Here is a 21,149-nt window from a genome sequence, read left to right as displayed (position 1 = left end):
CTGCATTATATGTAATTTCACTGCAAAATAAATTCAAAATGTATGGTTTTCCCAGAATTCCCTGCATGGCACATCACTTATTATCAGCATAATTTGTACAGGGTATGTCTCTATTAAGTAAATACTGTTGCAAGGTATTGCATAAACATTAATAAAATAAAGACAGACAGAAATGACAAACAAAAAGACAAATAATGTGAGGAAAGATTTAAGATCAAGTATTTTGGTAAAACTACAGAAATTAAAAAAGAAAATAAGAAGAAGAACAACAAGAACAACCAACAACAGTAATAAAATGTCAAATAACACTACCTAAATTTAACTATGTTAATTTGCAACTGTTTACAACTGTTTACTATTCATGCAAATTTCACCTAGAGTAGTTACAAATCCTCTATCAAAATCGATCTTCTTTTTATATGAACAACACCTATATCAATTATCAACATCATCAGCGGCTCAGATGTCAGGAGTAAATGATGACTGCTATGTTCACTACTACATCCAGCAATCACTCAATCAAAGACATACTTGTCTTCCCCTGCACTGGAGTCCACACAATGGCATTCGGACTGTTCTTTTCTCATTTAGGGCGGGTCTAAGGTAAGACAGTTATGTCAATCAACTATTGTGGGAGCAGCCTTGGTCTGTGTGACGGCACACCGACAAGAAGCTGAGAATGGCCAGAGTTTATTACTTACAAAGACAAAAAAGAAATGCACCAACACACGTTAATGTTCAAACAACATGTAAAAGTGAGTTTTGCATCCGATGACCCCTTTAAAATTTTTTAAATCAAGGTTAAAGGATTAGTTCACTCCAGAAATTACATTTCCTGACAATTCAAGATTAGGGATGCACCAAAAAAGAAAAAAGAAAATTCTTGGCCGAAACCAAACAAAATGAAACACTGGGCCGAAGGCCGATTACCGAACACGGTTTTTCTTGGTTGTTTCCCTTCACCATTGCATAAAATAAATAGCCAAAATGTGCTTTTTACATTTTTGTCTTGCTTTTTAAAGACAAAATCAATTACAAAACAACAATTTAAAAATATTTACTTAACACTGAACATTTTTAACATTCTAGTAGACATTATAGCCTACCAACAAAGCACAATTTAACTTAAAATTACTAAGTTTGTAAAATAATATTCTTTGGTTATTTTTAAGACCCCCTTCTTGAATCAGGCATGTGTTTTTTAAAGTTTAAATAAATGCAGCCTTGTTGAGCAGAAGAGACTTCTTTTAAAACATTAGAAAATATTATAGATCCCAATTTGAACACTACGTGTGAATGTTATAATAAATGTATTAATAGAGCTATCGTAATTATTGTTATCATTATTTTTGTCTTTTTTATTATTATTATTTTTTTCATTTTATTTTATTTTTTTATTTATTTTATTTTACAAAACAAAAGTAAAAAACCAATACTAACATTTATGAAAGCTGACTTTTAATTTTGGCAGAGACCCCCAAGAAGACCTCAGTACTTCTTTTTGTTGACAGCAGCAGATTTATGAATGATTCTTATCACGCTGTTTCAGCGCAGATTTTCCTTTGAACCCTGGCTAATGAGCTCGTGCAGCTCTGTCAGAATACATACAATTTGTGCTTGTATTAGAAAACATAATGTTCTGTAGTTTGTTTACTAATGATCTAAGGCCATTTCGCAATTTCAGTCATCATACAGTAACCAGCAACAACCATCAAGAAGAAGGCTCTTCTCATTGAAGACATGTGACGTGGTACTGAACAGTCTTTCGCTGTTGGTGCTTGTAATGATTTTCTTTCTCGGACAGTTTTAAATGCTTCCACATTGCCGACATGTTTGCTGCATTAGTGCGTGCCTCTATTTGATTGGGTCACATCATTGTTCGGTATAATTTATTCAGCCTTTGCGCTTATTCTGCCTAATTTTGGTTGTCGAACATTCGGTGCATCCCTATCCAAGATGTTCATGTCTTTCGTTCTTCAGTCGAAAGAAATTAAGGTTTTTGAGGAAAACATTCCAGGATTTTTCTCCATATAATGGACTTCATTGGGGATCAATGGGTTGAAGGTCCAAATTGCAGTTTCAATGTAGCTTCTAAGGTCTAAGGATAAAAATAAGTCTCATCTAAGAGCTCGATAAGGTCTTATCTAGCAAAACGATCTGTCATTTTCTAAAAAAAAAAATAAAACTTTCTAAACTTTTTAACCACAAATGCAGGTCTTGCACTAGCTCTGTGTCCACGACTTCACCTATTACATATAGTCACGTTGGAAAGGTCACACATGACGTAGGCAGAAGTACCGACCCGGTGTTTACAAAGCAAATGTGCACAGACTAAGTCAAACACCCTTTTAAAAACGATTTTGAAACATAAGGGACCTTGCCATCATGATTACATAAGCGTAAAGTCATGGACACACATCACAGAGCTAGTGCGAGACAAGCATTTGTGGTTAAAAAGTATATACATTTTTTTTTAGAAAATGACTGTTTTGCTAGATAAGACCCTTATTCCTCAGCTGGGATCTTTGAGGCTGCAATTTGGACCTTCAACCCGTTGATCCCCACTGAAGTCCACTATATGGACAAAAATCCTGGAATGTTTTCCTCAAAAACCTTAATTTCTTATTGATTGAAGAAAGAAAGACATGTACATCTTGGATGATGTGGGGGTGAGTAAACTATCATGAAATTGTAATTCAGGAGTGAACTAATCCTTTAATAAGCTTACACTAAATAAATGTTTCAATACGTGATAAACGTGCAGTTAACATGCTGTCATAGTAAAAGATTAAACTAAAAGAATCTAAAATTAAGCCTGTGATTCCCCACACTTCAATAAACAGCAGGTGTATTGCACAGCAGCACGTGTTCTCCACAAGATTATGTATTTTTCTCTCATGTTTTCAAAAATTAACACTTAACAAAAGAGCAAACCACAAACACCCTGAAAGACAAACACATGCAAAACAGTCAAATACAAGTGTCCATGCACACAGGCAGAGGTGTTAAAAATAAAACGAACACCACCCAAACTATAGGGTGGATCCGAGACCTCAAAATTCCCTTTTTTGTTTACAAAGTGAGAAATTGCGCATAAAGAAACAATAATGTGTACTGTTATTTATGGTATAAACACAGAGTGAGATCAGCTAAAATACTGTGCTGCATAATCACAAGAAGGAAAAAAAATCAAATCAGGGTGTTGAAATAAAACAGCGTTCACCCACACACTGTACATTTTTCTTTCATCTCACTCCTGTAACACACAAAACCAGATCTTGTCTAAACCCGCTGTAGTTTAGCCCTCGTCCTACCCACAGTTCAAAAGAAAGACTACAATGTCATAGATTGATTGGATTTAAATGTTAACATTCAGACAGCAGTTCTCATTTGCACAGCTCAGCTCATTTGCATAAATCTTAATGTTGCAGACATGTTTTTTACCAACTGAAAATATTGCAATATTACCAACTAAAAATATACAGGATTTTCAAGCCCCTGTGTTTGAAATTCAAAATATAAGGGAGTTTGTTTTCCCCACTTTCCTCATTCCAGTGGTCACAAAGTACTTCAGATTCACTTTAGTATTGTGAAATTTCATATGTCTAAATATTTGTGGCTGTATACCAATACACAGCAAAAGTAACTGTCATACATAGTAAAGTGGATCAAAAAAGAAGTAGACTTTTCCCTTTTGGGGGCCTTCATGTTGAGATCACATGACCAGCTAAATACTGCTTAATCTAGATAAATAACTGTGAACAGAGCATTTAGACTAAAACATAACTGAAAAAGAATTGACACTAAATTCATGTTGCCAGATATATATTTAAATATTTTTACATATATTATTATTTGTATATATTTTATTATTTAAAAGATTCACTGTTATAAAGGTATTATTTGTAATTTTAATGAAAATGAAAATATTTAATTTAATTTTTATTTTTTAAGTAAGAAAAATCTAAAATAAGACAGACAGATAGATAGATAGATAGATAGATAGATAGATAGATAGATAGATAGACAGATAGACAGATAAATAAATAGATGGATGGATGGATAGATGGATAGATGGATAGATGGATAGAAAAAAACATGTTGCCAGGTATATTTAAAATATTTACTTCATTATATTTAATATGTATATATTTTATTATTTAAGGGGCTCACTGTTATAAAGGTATTATTTATATTTTTACTGAAAATAAAAATAATTAATTTAAATAAAACATTTTTTTCATAAAAAAATAAGTCTTTTAAATAATGAAATAAAAAATAATTAATATGAAAAAATAATAATAAATAAAAGATAAAAGATAAAGGTATATATATATATATATATATATATATATATATATATATATATATACACATATTTTACTAAAAATAAAAATTAATACAATTTAAAAAAGTAAAAAAAATAAATAAATAAATGTAAAAATATAAATAACTTAACAGTGAGTATTTAAAATAATTAAATAAATAAAAAATATATACATATGAAAGAATAATAATGAATAAATTATAGCTAGAAAGAGAGAGAGAGATGTTGCCAGGTATATATACAATATTTACTTTATAATATTCAAAATGTATATACATATATTTTATCATTTAAAGGGCTGCTATAATGGTATTATTTAGATTTTTCACTGAAAATAAAAATGATTAATTTAAAATAATTTACTTTATGTATTTTTTAAAATTATAAATAACTATTACAGTGAGTGTTTTAAATAATTATAAATAGGATAATAATACATATTAAAGCATAATAATAAATAAATTACAGATAGACAGACAGATGATAGACAGATAGATAGATCGATGATAGTTTCATGCTGCCAGGTATATTTAAAATATTTACTTCATTATATGTAAAATTTAAGTATTTTATTATTTAGAAGACTCACGGTTATAAAGGTATTATTTATATTTTTATATTTTTATCTGAAAAAATTTACATTAATAAATATGAAAGAATAAAACTACATAAGTTATTTATTTATTTATATGGTATAATGGTAAAGTAGTTAATTCACAACAATTTTTTGAGTTTCCTGCATACTCAATAATATACAAGTCAAGTACAACTTCTCAAGACAGTGAGAGAACTGAAGTGCCTTTACACACACACACTTGGTCTTGGACAGTTAGTGTCTTTGCATAACATAATCAAGGCTTTCAGCAAAAGGGCCATACAACTTCTCTCAAAACAGCAATTTCTTATGTCAGGAATCGTACACACACACACACCTGACCCAGTTCCAGAGGGGTGGAGCAGCACATGTGTTTGAGTGTATGTGTGGAGATTGCTACAGAGGACACTGACGCACTCGGACACTTGGGCGCCGGTCACTCCCTCTGCAAACACACACACATATACAGACACACACGCGTGCACACACGCACACTGGCCACTCCCTCTGTAAATAAGTGGTGTTTCTGCCCAGACCAACGCCTTGCAAGTATGCAAACACACATACATAAATGGGTCAATAAGGCCGGTGCTTTCCTGTAGATGTGTCAACATGACCTCCTGCAAAACACCACACCCAACATACACACACACACATACATTACCTAATTAACACAAACATTACTTCATTCAGCGCAGACACACACTTGTTGAGACACACCCAAATATACTAGAGAAACACACACACATACAACAAAAGCGCTCTTGGCACGCATTCTGCTTTAAGGAAGTGTACTCATATTACTGCACATACATCAACAACAAAAATGTCAGTTCTTCAGAATCAGATACTGGACACCTTTTAATTGAGCTTACAAGACAATCCACACAACTATGGAAGACTGCTTTCGCTTTAAGGAAAGTTAAAAAACAGTATTTGAGACTTTATACGTCACAAATGCAATTTTATTGCAACTGTAACTTTATATCTTTTACATTAAACTTTATCACCCAATTACCTTTTTAAACCACCATAAACCATAAAAGTATCATCAGTCTTGTAGCCTATTTTCCAAGTCTTCTGAAGCTATATATAATAAATGTTTTTATAATCTGTGTTTTTGCCATAAACTTTTATATCCTTCTCTCACGAGCAGTTCCCAAACTTTTGTCCCCAGCTAACATAATTATTTAATCTGTATTAAATACAACCAATAGTTAAACTAATTTTAAAGCACAATTACACTAGTTTCATTTTTGTTGAAATGTTATTATTTAGTATAACATTATTGTTTTTATTTCATCAGTTATTCATAATGATATCAAAATATTGATTTTTTTTTTTATTTTTGAAATAATAAATTACATTTTCCCCTTTTTAATTTTGTAGGTTATTTGTAACATCATTTTTGCTTACATTTGTTCCTGGTACAGTTTTTCTGTGACTGCTTATTATATTGTGTTTGTCGGGGGAATTGTTTGGAGAAATCTCCCAACTAAAGCACAATAAAAAGCACTGTGTATACACCAGGCACAATCGCTGATTTGGAATAAACTACTTGATTCATGTGGATTACTATTATAATGTTTTAATGTACTTTTTGAAGCATCAAAATGTTAAATACACAGACTTTCAATAGCTGGAAAAAATTATGTGATATTACTTTAAAAAAAAAAAAATCTTTATTTTAGTTCAGGAGATTAATAAAATTCTTATGGCTTTGGATTGACATGAACGTGAAAATAATATAATTTTGATTAAATTTAATTTTAAAAATAAATTTAATTTAATTTAATTTTAAAAAATAAATGTAATTTAATTTAATTTTAATTTTTTATTTAAATTTAATATCATTTTAATTTAAATTAATAAAATAATTTACATTTTTGGATGAACTATCCCTGTAAGAAATTCCAACTGTTAAACAATTGTTAAACGAACACTATAATTTGCAGGCATTTAATTTCTGAGACTAATAAGGTAAACAACAGTGTAATTAATGACTCATTTTTTCTCCCATTCACATACACACACACCTGAGGGGTGTCTTGACATTTGGAGTAACATTTACTTTGAGGTACTGCCAAGTCTAATGAGATACCAACTTCAAAACAACAGACGTGATTTGCTGTTTTGGCAGTTCAAGAAAGAGAGACATAAAACAGGTCAAAAAAAGAAGAGAAGCACGCACTGACAGAATCACGTCTAGGTGCAGGATAAACAAGGAAGGTGATAATCAGTGTAATTCTGTTTCTCCGCCAAAAGAAACATCAAGTCCAAGTCAGTTATCAGTCACTCGCGAGTTCTTTACCACGTCATTAAGAGCAAGAGCGTCACCTTGTGGACGTCAACGGCATGTAGAGGCACTAACTGCACTGTTAACTGTAAAGTGTAGTTAATATAGGTGGTTTTGCACTGATGTACCCTACTTGTATATTCCACTAGCTTGTTACCTTTGGAGTCTGAGCCCTTCTGTGGTGTAGCGACTCTTAAGAAGATCTGCTGTCTCCAGGAGTGTCTCCGGTTACGCAATGGACTGTCATCCCCTACGACACACACTGCCCCAGGACTGGACAGGGCTGCCACGTCACTAAACACACATAAAAATACGTTAGCTTAACGCTCCATTCACAAATACAGTTGAGGTCAAAAGTTCACATACACCTTGCAGAATCTGCAAAAAGGGATCATACAAAATGCATGTTATTTTTTATTTAGTACTGCCCTGATTAAGATATTTCACATATTGAGATGTTTAAATATAGTCCACAAGAGAAAATAACTTCATTAAAATTGCCCCATTCAAAAGTTCACATACAGCTGATTCTTAATACTGTGTTGTTACCTGAATGATCTACAGCTGTGTTTTTTTGTTTTTGTTTGTTTAGTGATAGTTGTTCATGAGTCCCTTGTTTGTCCTGAACAGTTAAACTGCCCGTTGTTCTTCAGAAAAATCCTTCAGGTCCCACAAATCCTTTGGTTTTTCAGCATTTTTGTGTATTTGAACCCTTTCTAAGAGGTGATGGACTCATATGCAACTATTACAGTAGGTTCAAATGCTCACTGATGCTTCAGACAGAAACACAATGCATTTGTGGGGTGAAAAGTTATTGAAAGTTATTGAATTTGAAGATCAGGGTAAATTTAACTTATTTTGTCTTTTGAGAAACATGCAAGTATCCTCCTGCAGCTTCTGAAGGGCAATACTACATGAAAAAAATATGATATTTAGGCAAAATAAGAAAAATGTACACCTCTTCATTTTGTTCAAAAGTTTTGCACCCCCGGCTCTTAATGCATAGTTTTTCCTTCTGAAGCATCAGTGAGCGTTTGAACCTTCTGTAACAGTTGCATATGAGTCCCTCAGCTGTCCTCAGTGTGAAAAGATGGATCTCAAAATCATACAGTCATTGTTGGAAAGTGTTCAAATACACAAAAATGCTGAAAAACCAAAGAATCTGTGGGACCTGAAGGATTTTTCTGAAGTTTTATTCACAAACAATAGGTTGTCCTCAACAATAGGTATAATGGTTTCAAAATAAGTGTAATATGTAATGTCTTCTGAAAATAAAAAATACTATATGCATTAACAAAAACTCCGCTAGTTGATTTTCTGTGCACATCCTGATTCATTACAAGAGCATTTATTCTTAATCTTTTCTAAACAAGTACTTAACCACATCAGACTCTGTGGCAGGTGCAGAAAAACAACAGAGATGGAAGACAGAAAAATGGGAAAGATGGATTGGCAGAATGTGAAGACGAAACAGAGTACCTCTTCCTCTGAGAGTCACTGGTATCATCACTCTCCACTACAGGGGCCAGAAATTTGAGGAAATTTGGAACAGAGGAGGAGGAGTGTAATCTCGCTCTAAAGCCACTCAGCCCTGATGGACTGAGAGATAGAGCATGAGAAAAGGAGAGAAAGAGAGAGGCCACAGAGTAAAGGAGTGAGACAGAGAATCACTGTAATGAAAAGCCTCATTAGACTGAAAACAGCACAAAAGTGAAATCAATCTTGTTCTTGTTGGAGCAGAACTGAGAACACATTGGGATGAATTCACCAAACAGCCGTGTGAATTAGTTATTATTTATTTATTTTAGTCATGTAATAACTGATATATCATATATAAATGATATATAAATATTTGTGTTTGTGTTACAAAATATCCCTATTTAAAACTTTCTAAACCGTAATCTCTAGTTTCCACTAACTGTTGTACGCAGATTCACAAAAGAGTGGCGCTGCAGTGGATGATGCAGGATGTAGGCGAACGTGGTGACGAATGTGGAACAGCAGAAGAGAAGGCAAAACAAAACACCGGTCACAAATTAGAAGTACAAAACAAGGTTTTGTAAAGAAAAATGTTGATGGATTTTTAAATAAGCTAAGATGAGAATTGTTTTCCCTTGCTCTGAACTAAACTTGGTTCTCATGAGACTAGCATATTCTAACTAGAGCTTATGCTACGCCTACATTCTACATCATCCACTATTTTCTATATTTTCTTACACAAACACATCGATTTGCTTTAGAAGGCCTTTATTAACCCCCTGTAGCCTTGAGGAGCACATTGTATGGATGCATTTTTTCGGGCTTCAAAATCTTAAATCCCATTCAACGCCATTACAAAGACTGTAAGAGCCAGGATATTTTTTAATATAAGTCCGACTGTATTCGTCTGAAAGAAAAAAGTCATATGTGACCCTGGACCACAAAACCAGTCTTAAGTTGCTGGGGTATGTTCGTAGCGACAGCCAAAAATACATTTTATGGGTCAAAATGATTGATTTTTCTTTAATGACAAAAATCATTAGAAAATTAAGTAAAAATCATGTTTCATTAAGATTTTGTAAAATTCCTACTGTAAATACATCAAAACGTAATTTTTGATTAGCAATATGCATTAGTAAGAGCTTCATTCGGACAACTTTAAAGGTAACTTTCTCAATATTTAGATTTTTTTGTCCCCTCAGATTCTAGATTTTCAAATAGTTGTATCTCAGCCAAATATTGTCCTATTCTAACAAACCATACATCAATGGAAAGCTTATTTATTCAGCTTTCAGATCACATATTTAAAGGTTAATAAATCATGGGGTAATTTTAATTTTTGAGTGAACTACCCCTTTAAAGCCTGTCGAAGCCTAGAGTGGACTTCAAATATATATATATATATATATATATATATATCACAATTTATATATTTTTTTAACCTCAAATTTTCCTCTTGTCTCTGCGTGAACTCTGTGTATTCCGGGTCAATACAGTTAGGGTATGTCCAAAAACTTTGATCTTATGTTCTCCTCCAACTTCAAAATTGCCCTACATCGCTGCAGAAGTACCGACCCAGTGTTTGACCCACGCAAGGAAGGTCAAACACCCTTTACAAAAAAAAGGAGGAGATAAACTGAAATGGGAGTTTTTTCGGCATACCCTAATTGTCATGAACCGGAGTTCATGCAGAGCTAGACAAGATGAGCGTTTGAGGTTAAAAAGTAGATTTAAAAAGTTTTTTAGAAATTACCCAATCATTTCACTAGATAAGACCCTTCTTCCTCAGCATGGATCATTTAAAGCCCTTTGAAGCTGCACTGAAAGGAGTTTAAACTCACAGGCACCATTTAAGTCCACTATATGGAGAACATTTTCTCCCCAAAAAACAGTTTCTTTACGACTAAAGAAAGAAAGACATGAACATCTTGGATGACAAGAGGGTGAGTAAATTATTTGTAAATGTTTGTTCTGGAAGTGAACTTCTCCTTTAAAATAAATAAGAGGTAATTTGATAATAGGTTGACTGTGAGTCTAACTAGACCACATCAAGGTGACTTGAACAACCTAGCATTCAGAATAAGCCTGCAAGTTCAGTTTATTTTTAGTGAAATCTCCCTGAAGTGTTTTCACAAACCTTAACACAAAAAACACAGAAAGTTCAAAGGAAAGAAGACAATTAACATAGTTTTATGGGGGCAAAAGTACCCTGACCTGCTTATGAATGACTGTAGTACAGAGAGAGGACACGTACACACACACCTCACCTCCGCTTGAGGGGCCGGGTGGAATGATCAAGAGCAAAAGCACGAGGCCTCAATGGCCGCTGACACACAGGAGAGGAAGAGGCCGGAGGGGAGGAAGGACTGATGAAAATACAGAAAGGATGGAAAAACTAAAGGCAGGCGCAAAGGAATATGAAAGCAGAGATGCACAGAAAGAAAAAAGTAAAGCACACAGTGAACTGAGTTCACTCTGCAGACTAAAAAAATGTGATGATGTAAGAACAGGAAACAGATTTCCACACAACCCTCTCTAAAAGCAACTCCCACAGTGATTAAATGACAGAAGTCCATCACTGACATTGCACAGAGTTTGCATTTGAAAATGCAAATATTTGACTTTTAATACTATTTGAATTAAATCAATTGCAAAACACAAATTTGCAATTGGTGTCCACATTTTGCTTTCACAGAAACAAACTATGTACAATGGTCAGAACAAGCAGCTAGCACACACATACACACACACTGTCTCACTTGCTCTGATGTGGGGAATCTGTGCTGACAGAGTAGTGTCGGACCAGTTTGGGCTTGGTGGCGGCAGTAGGTCGTAGAGGGGGGAGGCTCGGCTCAGAGGACGACAGAGTGGGAGAGTGACTAATTGTGCTTGCACGTCTCCTGAAACCCTGAGGCGGGCTCTCAGGACCCTCCTGACCTCCCGCTGAGCCTTCTAGACGCTTCAGATCCCCTGTGGAATTGTGGGAGCGGAGTGGACTGGATGGAAGGAAAGAGCAGAGGGGCTCCTCCAATGATGTTTCCTTTAAAAACAAAACAGAACATGTCAATAACCCTGCTGAAACAGAAGCTTGTAAAGAAGCTATTCAAAAAGAAATACGGTTAACGTGAGTACTTATAACTTACTGTTAGTGTGAGTAACACTATCTAATCTTACATAACAGATAGCTCTACCTAAAATCACTGAATGAAATACAAAGTTGTTAAACAGGAAACAACCTACAGTTAAACTAATGGAAAATAATGACTTTAATTTGAAAATAAACTGTTTTTTGTATTTGCGCTAATAAAATGTATTATTTTTGGTGTACACCGGTGCATTTAGTCATATTGCTGTTAACAACATAATTAAATAAAAGCATTAAGCTACCCGAGGATACCATCGTTAGTTATGGACTAATTATGTGGGAAAGAGAAAAAGGTTTCCAAAAAAATATTAAGCAGCACAACAGTTTCAACACTAATAATAAATCAGCATATTAGAATGATTTCTGAAGGATCATGTGACACTGAAGACTGGAATAATGGCTGATACAAAAAAAATTCAGCACTGTGTCATAGAAATACATAATATTTTGAAGTATACTAAAATAGGAAACCAATATAAAAAATTGCAATAATATTTCACAATATTACTGCTTTTTTCTGCATTTTTGATCAAATGAATATAGCCTTGATGAGCATAAGAGACTCCGTTAAAAAACATTAAAAATCTTACTGATCCCAAACTTTTAGACGGCAGTGTAAACTACTGTTTAAAAGTTTTGGATCAGTTATTTTACGAAATTAATAATTCTATTCATCAAGCAGGCATTAAGTTGATAAAATGCCCAAAACAGCAGGAATGATTTATAAAGGAACACATGACACCAAAGACTGGAGTAACGGCTGCTTAAAATTCAGTTTTGCCATCACACAAATAAAATGTAAAATATATTTAAATAGTAAACAGTTGTTTTAAAGTATATTTTATTGTATTTGTAAACATTTTTGCTGTATCTTTATCAAAATACTGCAGCCTTGGCAAGCAGTTAACAGACTTCAAAATCTTGAAAAAACTCCAAGCTTTGGCATGGTAGTGTAAATATATATTTTTCAAATGAAAATTAATGCAATCCTCAAGTGTTAATGTAGCCACAAAATGTGTATTCATTTTTAATAATTTAAATAATAATTTTACTTTTTTAATAACAAATTTTAATAATTTTAACTGTTCAGAATCCATTATTCCACTTAGAATCCTGATAAACCTAACAACTCATAGGTTTAAATGCATATTTATAGATGAATGCTATTAAAAAAGCTTGCAATGCTCTCTAGAAAAGTGAATGGCCAAATATTAATATAATTTTGCTTAATTTTACATCCCCATCAAAACCATAGCAAATTTATTGTGAATAGCCTAAAAGACATTAAAGTATACTGAAGGTGTAAGAGTTCTGCAGACCTGATTAGTGCTGTTCAGTGTGGTGGAGCTAGAGGAGTTGCTCTCTCCTTCACTGTTCTCCCTCTGGGATTTGGACTTACTGCTGCCCTATTATATGAAAACATCCATTTTTTCATAAATCACACATATCTTGCTACAAACCATAAATCCTATAGTCTACTTAAAGGGGTCACCGGATGCCCATTTTCCACAAGTTGATATGTTTCTTTAGGGTCTTAATGAAAAGTCTATAACATACTTTGGTTAAAATTTCTCAATGGTAGTGTACAACAACACCCTTTTTACCTTGTCAAAATCAGCTCTGCAGACATCAACCTGTTTTGCTGCATGTTGCTTTAAATGCTAATGAGCTCTGCTCACCCCGCCCCTCTCTTCTGTGTGGTGACAAGCCGTGCTCTGAGAAACTGTTTACTTTAGCCACGAAACTTGCTAACTATTCATAAAAAAACCCCTTATACTCTGCTGTAGGTGAAGCTGAATCACAAATGATTTGTGCGAACATAGAAGCATTTAGGTAGATCGGGAGGTCCATGCCCTTCACAAACAAAAATAACCCACTGTGTCTTCAGCAGCTCAGATGTCGGGAGTACATGACGACTACTATGTTCATTATTACATCCAACAACAAAACACCTCAAACGCTTAGAAGCCATTCTTGTCTACGTCCCTGCTCCGGCATCGAAACAATAGCGGTTGGACTGTTACAGCTCACTCAGGACGGGTCTAAGGTAAGAGGGCCATGTCAATCAACTATCGTGGGAGCGGCCTGGGTCTGTGTGACGTCAAACAGACAAGAAGCTGAGAATGGCCTGATTTGAAAAGGGGGGTATTATTTTTATGGAATAAACAAAAAACACTGGGTGGATTGTGGTTGTGTAAACGCACTGCCAACACACATTTATGCTCAAACAACATGTAAAAGTGAATTTTGCATCCGATGACCCCTTTAAAAAGTGTAAAATGTTTGCATACTTTCCAGATCCCCTCCAGTGATTCAGTGAGGGATCTTTTTGCTCTAGTCTTGAGCTCCTCCAGACGCACACGACTGGAACTGACGCTGCTTTCAGGATTCACAGCAACCTCCTGAGAAGTCTAACACATGCATACATTCAGTATTGTATAAGGACAAGCATCTTCATCCAATACCCTAAGATCTCAGCTGCACTTTTTAGCAAGGTGTAATATTCACTTTTCACTTTTACATTTAAAACAGACTGACATAATGGGAGTCCACAAGGATCTTGATGACATTAAACGGAGATGTACCTTTTTTGTTTGTCCGTTGTGTGTGTGAGTGTGTGTCTTTTGTCTCTCCTCGTACAGTCGCCTTAGACTTGCCACAATCAACTCGTTCTCTTCCTGATCTGACTTAGGCCTGGCTTTCTGTTCAAACACACAAACAAATGTTTAATTTCTGATCATTTCCACAAGGTGGCGTCATCAATCTTACAGAACACACAGTTGGTTAGTAAGAAATGCAACCAGCAGAGAGCAGAAGGAATTTACTTAGCAAAATTGCAAATTTATTACACTATTTTGACAAAAACACTCATGTAAGCTAGTCTGAGGATTTCGTTCTCACCAAAACTATTACATATAAAAACTTTATGTGAAAGAAGAGGTATTTTTTAAATCAAGGGGTACATTTAAATCAGTGCTGTAAAGACAACTTTCTGTATGTTGCACCTTCAAACCTGAAATTAAATCTAAGTGTCTGCTTTAAAGTCAATAATCTAGATAATGCTGATATCAGTCCGTTTATCAGGACGATTAATCGTTCAGGTTTGGTTCCAGGATGCTAGACAAGTGGACTAACTGGTTTAATATATACCAGTCACACCCTTTGAACAAAACAACACACATTCCTCAAATGCCACACTTAAAGGATTTGACACAGACACTGCTAATCCTAAGAACAGGGGAGCTAAAGTGTATTTGTGTAGTGTGTTATAGCAGTTTTAAGTTTGGAATAACTGAACTCACCATGGTGCTCTCAAACACAGCTGCCTGCTCCTGATTATCCAGATCTGCCAAATGCTTCTGCAGCTCCAGCTTAGCTTTGGATGGATGAAGACCTGCACATAAACACAGAGTCATGCCTTGCACAAAGAAACAAACACAAGTATGCACTGCTGCAACCCATAGAATAATGAAATTAGTAAATCTATTATTCTAATTCATGTTCTGAATAAAGATTTTTTCTGTTTGCCAGTATTGTTGTTAAATTGGAGTGCGTTTAAGGGATCGTCCACATAAAAACTACAACTCTTTCATAATTTACCCACATTTAATTTCAAATCATTATGATTTCCATTCTTCCATGGAACACAAAATAGAGACTTTAAGAAAAATTTTCCCCACTGTCCTTTTCATAAAATAAAAGCATAGTGACCAAGGAGGTGATAAGTGTCAAAAACCGTTATGAAATGCCATAAAATTAGACCATATGATTTTTATGATAATGTTTTTAGTTTATATATATTTATTCAAAATTTGGGGTCAGTAAGATTTTTTTTAAATAGCATTAAATTGCATTAAATGCATTAAATTGGTCATAAGTAACAGTAAAGACCTTTACGTTGTGACCAAAAAATCCATTTAAAATAAATGCAGTTCTTTCTATGCCTCAAAGAATCCTAAAAGTCCTGTAGCACAACTTTCAAACACTGATAAATATTTCTTGAGCATCACATTAGCATATTAGAAAGATCTTAAAATATATTAAAATTAAAAAACAGATATTTTGACTAATGAAAATGTTTCAGAATATTACTGTTTTTATTGTATTTTGCAGCCTTGGAGACCACAAGAGACTTCTTTCAAAAACATTAATTAGTGTATATGTTTTTGTATGTAAAAACGTAGTAGTAATGATAGAATTGCACTTTTTCTTTGCTGTAGCAAAAAAGCTGTCTCACATAAGTGTGAATGTTTGCACTACAAGCTTACTTAGAACCTCTGACAGGTGAAAATGGATAAAACATGATAGCCATGAGTAATATGACAAACAGTGGACGTCTCACCCTCTATTCTGTCACACAGTTTGTGCAGCTGCTGCAGGGGACAACTGTCACACTGCTGACCCTGGGTCCTACTGTTCTGCTGGAGGGCGGCCACAGAAAACGCCTGCTTCAAAGTCAACATGATCTCATCCACCTAAAAGTAAAAGAATGACATTTAAACAGAGCAGTTGTTAGCGTCTAACCTGACAGTTCGGAAAGAGTTTTGAGAACAATAACTGCATCCTGTAAAAGTATACTATTTATAGCTATAAATGCTTAAAAATTGCTCTAAAATTTCATAATGATATAGTATTTGAATTAAAATAGAACATAACATTTCTGGCCTCTCTAAACCAACTATTCTGAACATGCTCTTCGGACTGAAACAATGTATTCATCTCTTTATCTATTTAATTTCACATCCATGGTTCTCACCAGAGCTTCGTTAGCACACTGGAAAACATAGCAAACAAACTGACAGCCTCCACATTCCACCGACTCCCTGCATATAAAGCCAAAGTGGTCCACGTGACGAATACCCTAAAGAAAGAAAAATAAGACCTCGTAAGGGAAAAAAGCGCAGAGGGGCCAACTAGACACAACTAAAATATTGTTCAAAAGTTGGGTTAATAAGACTTTTTAATGTTTTTAAAATTATTTTCTTAAGCTCACTCAGGTTTACTTGATTAAAACACAACAAAAACAAATTTGACAGTAACAGTAATTGTGAAATATTATTACAATTTAAAATGACTGTTTCTTATTTTAATATATTTTAAAATGTAATTTATTCCTGTGATGGATTGAATTTGAGTTGAATTCTTAGCAGCCATTATTTCAGTCTTTAGTGTCACATGATCCTTCAGAAATCATACTAATATGCTGATTTAATGTTCAAGAAACAGGTCTTATTATTATCAATGTTGAAAACAGTTGTGGAAACTGATAAATTTTTTTTAATATTCTATAATTCATAAAAACATTTAAAAGAACAGCACTTACTTAAAGTACACTACCGTTCAAAGGTTTGGGATCAGTAGGATTTTTAATGTTATTTAAAGAAGTCTTTTCTGCTCATAAAGTCTGCATTTATTTGATTAAAAATACAGAAAAAATAATAATTTTTGCAATTTAAAGGAGAACTCCACTTCCAGAGCAACAATTTACAAATAATGTACTCACCCACTTGTCATCCAAGATGTTCATGTCTTTCTGTCTTCAGTCGTAAAGAAATTATGGTTTTTGAGGAAAACATTGCAGGATTTTTCTCCATATAATGGACTTCACTGGTGCCCCGATTTTGAACTTCCAAAATGCAGTTAAAAATCAGCTTTAAAGGGCTCTAAACAATCCCAGCCGAGGAAGAAGGGGTCTTATCTAGCGAAACGATTGGTCTTTTTTTTTTTTTTTAATAAAAATCTGTATACTTTTTAAGCACAAAAGCTCATGTAGCACAGGCTCTGCGATGCACGTCCACAATGCCACGAATTAGTGATGGGTCGTTCTTGAACGATTCTTTCATTTTGAACGAATCTTTAATGTGACTCGGGAAGAACGAGTCATCTCGGGGAGTGATTCGTTCAGTCGTGCATGCTCAACATCCTATTAGGTTCTGTACTGGAGTTAGTACAGAATTGGTTCACCTGTTTCGAGTCTTCGGGTTTTTCGAGTCGTTCGATCATCTTATGGGGCTGTCACGTGATTAATGAATGACTCAAACCCGAAAATTTGTCAGATAAGAGGTGAGCTGAGCTAATCATAGACTAAAGACCCTGGTAAACAATTAATGAATCTTTTCTGCTTCTTATAGCATTATAGTTTTGTCTTGTTTGTAGTGTGATCAACGTTTGTGTAAGCAGTGGATGTGTTAGGGAAGTAACACGTAACATTTTAATTATATTTTGCTAAAATGAACGAAATGACCCGAAAAAAGATTCGTTCATTTTGCTGATCGAGACTCAAAGGTCCAAGTCGGTAAAATGATCCGAACTTCCCATCACTACTACGAATCACGTGCAAGTTTATTGTCTGTGTACTGAGTATGGTGAAAAACTGCATCTTATTTTCTCCTACAACTTGAGAGGAGGACATCGTTGTACCTTTTTGTTTGTAAACAGCGTTCTTTGTCTTTGCGCGTTCGCTTTGTAAACACTGGGTCTGTGGTTCCGCCTAAGTTCCGCATGACCTTTCGACGTGATTCAATAGTACTTAGCGTTGTGAACACGCATCCCAGAGTCTGTGCTACACAAGCTTTTGTGCTTGAAGTATAAAAAAATGACTGATCGTTAAGCTAGATAAGACCCTTCTTCCTTGGCTGGGATCATTTAGAGCCCTTTGAAGCTGCATTTAAACTACATTTTGGAAGTTCAAAATCCTGAAAAGTTTTCCTCAAAAACCATAATTTCATCACGACTGAAGAGAGAAAGACATGGATGATAAGGGCGTGAGTAAATTATTTGTGAATTGTTGTTCTGGAAGTGGAGTTCACCTTTAAAACAGTGGTTTTCTATTTTAGTATACTTTAAAATGTAATTTATTCCTGTGATACAAAGCTGAATTTTCAACATCATTCAGTGTCATTCTAATGTGCTGAAAAATAGAATTTTTTTTTTTTAACAAATTTACGCTACCGTGCAAAGTTAGGGGTCAGTATTTTTTTCTTTCTTTCTTTGAAAGAAGTTAATACTTTTATTCAGCAAGGATGTGTTAAATTGATAAAAAGTGATAGTAAAGATTTCTATTTTGTATAAATGCTGTTCTTTTTAATTTTTTATTCATCAAAGAATCCTGAAAAAAAAATCAGTTTCCAAAAAATATAAAGCAGCACAACTGTTTCCAACATTGATAAAAAAATCAGCATATTAGAATGATTTCTGAAAGATCGTAGTAATAGCTGATGAAAATTCAGCTTTGCATCACAAAAATAAATAATATTTTAATGTATATTAAAATAGAAAACTGTTATTTTAAATTGCAATAATATTTCATAATATTCTGTATTTTTTATCAAATAAATGGAACTTTGATGAGCATAAGAGACATCTATAAAAAAAAAACATTAAAAATCTTACTGATCCCAAACTTTTGAATGGCTGTGTAGAAATGTCTTTACTGTCACTTCTCATCATTTTAATGCATCCATGCTGAAAAGCATTAAATTCTTTATTCAAAAGCATTCAAAATAAATGTTTGATATATGTTATAAAAGAAACTTTCAACATTGTGAACCACCCACTAACAGGCTGCAATACCTGATTTGGCAAAAATGTTTGAATAATACAATGCAGCATGTGAATAAAAATATTTACAAGACAGGTCTGGACAAGCACAAAGACAAAGTGCAGATTTCTTTTCAGTTTTCATTCAGCTGTTTTAATTACATTATGAATGTGCTCTTGCACAATCATGCCTGATTGTTGATCAGATTTCTTTTTGAGAAAAAACCATTATGTTGACATAAGACAATTACTTGGCTGCAAAAACAGCTTAGCGCCAACATGACAGAACAAACCTGAGAACAGAAGGAAATTTCTCTGAAGCTCTTCTCTATGGCCACTTTCTTAGTGTCAGGACTCACAAGAAATATCTGAGAGCGGCCAATCTGCAACAGACAGACATGCATTCATAAATTAATAATATTTGCGTATTGGGTAAAAAAGGATGAAAAGTGAAATTCTCCTTGCATAGAGTAAACAAAGGCATTAAAATCATTAATGACAGCTCTTCCTGGGATGCCAACCAAGTGAGGTCAAAGCAGGGGCCGTTTTACAGTGTAAATATCATGTTTAAAAAAAATTTAAATCAGTATGTGCATGTGTTTTGCTTTTCATTAGATGACCACGCACATATTTGCTCCATGAGACTAGATTTTTTTGACCCGCCTTCAGTTTTCCACTGTAGTACCACAGATGAGATCATAAATTCATAGATTTAGATACACCAAGCATTCATTCACCCACAACATTCATTTAAGAGCTCTATGATGTCTTATTGCTTACTTCCTCTATTCACCCTGTCAAGTTTATTTAAGGGATGATGTACATGCAAATGGTGGTTTTCACAAAATAAACCCTGACAGGGTAATCAGAACCCTGACACAAAGCAGAGTCACTTATTACATGTACACTTGCCACATACGTAAAATAATTAGACACAAAATACTGATTTGAGTTCACATATTTTCTTAGTTCATTAAAAGCCAAGCTTCTGTGACGAAAAACAGTGCAAACAGCTATGAGTCCAGACGAATGCACAAGTTCAAACAAGATGAACATTTAAAGGGACACTGTTGAGTTGTATCACTTATTATACAGCTTTTCACCACTTAAATAATGATTAGGACATGAAATACTGATTTGAGATGAAACCGCTTTAAAATCCTACCTGCTTATCTTATAATCCATTACAATGTACAAAACAATTGTTCTAGCAACAAACAAAGGCAATATTTGCAACAATGTTACCATAGGTCTACTATTAAAGGGGTCCTATTATGCTTTTACACTTTTTGATTCGTAGTCAGTGTGTGGTGTGTATGTTTGGACATAAAAAAGATCTACAAAGTTAAAAATCTCAAAGTCCACTCCAAAGGGAGATATTTCATTTTTAAAAAAAATCCCTTTTCAAAAACTACAACGAATGGCTTCTTTGGACTACAGTGTTTGTTTTCCAGGTGTTGTGATCTCACAGCACGGCCCATTGGAATATCATTAAAATGGAAATTCGAATGGTTGAGGGTGGGTAGGGACGAGGTGCGGGATAAGCCTAACTTTAGGGACGCTTCAACGAGCCACGGCGCAGCTGGTATAAACACAAACATTGACTAGAGTGGCTGTGCGTTTTGAATAAGGAAATGTAAGCATTAGGGATGCAACAATACAGTTAGTCCATGGTTCAATAGATACCTCGGTGTTTAACCACAGTTTTCGGTTCGGTTCTGATAGCTTGCCACTTCAATGTGTGATTTTTTTTTGCCATCTAATTAAC

At 34.2% G+C, this 21,149-nt stretch overlaps 1 protein-coding gene across 4 annotated transcripts in view; it reads right to left on the bottom strand.

The window, feature by feature from the left end:
* The window catches only part of tbc1d1 (TBC1 (tre-2/USP6, BUB2, cdc16) domain family, member 1), a 76,003-nt gene that overhangs the window by 20,908 nt on the left and 33,946 nt on the right, over window positions 1–21,149 (bottom strand). For 3 of the 4 annotated variants that reach the window (XM_051111449.1, XM_051111611.1, XM_051111698.1), the window contains 11 exons: window positions 19,675–19,764; window positions 16,599–16,703; window positions 16,185–16,317; window positions 15,145–15,236; window positions 14,428–14,544; window positions 14,134–14,253; window positions 13,162–13,248; window positions 11,457–11,737; window positions 10,965–11,063; window positions 8,698–8,817; window positions 7,376–7,512 (listed from right to left, as the gene is read on the bottom strand). In XM_051111449.1, the coding sequence (XP_050967406.1) occupies window positions 7,376–7,512; window positions 8,698–8,817; window positions 10,965–11,063; window positions 11,457–11,737; window positions 13,162–13,248; window positions 14,134–14,253; window positions 14,428–14,544; window positions 15,145–15,236; window positions 16,185–16,317; window positions 16,599–16,703; window positions 19,675–19,764 (1,381 nt within the window). The remainder of the gene's footprint in view (window positions 1–7,375; window positions 7,513–8,697; window positions 8,818–10,964; window positions 11,064–11,456; window positions 11,738–13,161; window positions 13,249–14,133; window positions 14,254–14,427; window positions 14,545–15,144; window positions 15,237–16,184; window positions 16,318–16,598; window positions 16,704–19,674; window positions 19,765–21,149) is intronic. The other variant, XM_051111534.1, reaches the window with a different exon arrangement.

Source organism: Labeo rohita, chromosome 1 (genome assembly GCF_022985175.1).
Source record: "Labeo rohita strain BAU-BD-2019 chromosome 1, IGBB_LRoh.1.0, whole genome shotgun sequence".
NCBI classification, from domain to species: Eukaryota; Metazoa; Chordata; class Actinopteri; order Cypriniformes; family Cyprinidae; genus Labeo; species Labeo rohita.
This window is presented reverse-complemented; position numbering and strand designations above follow the sequence as displayed.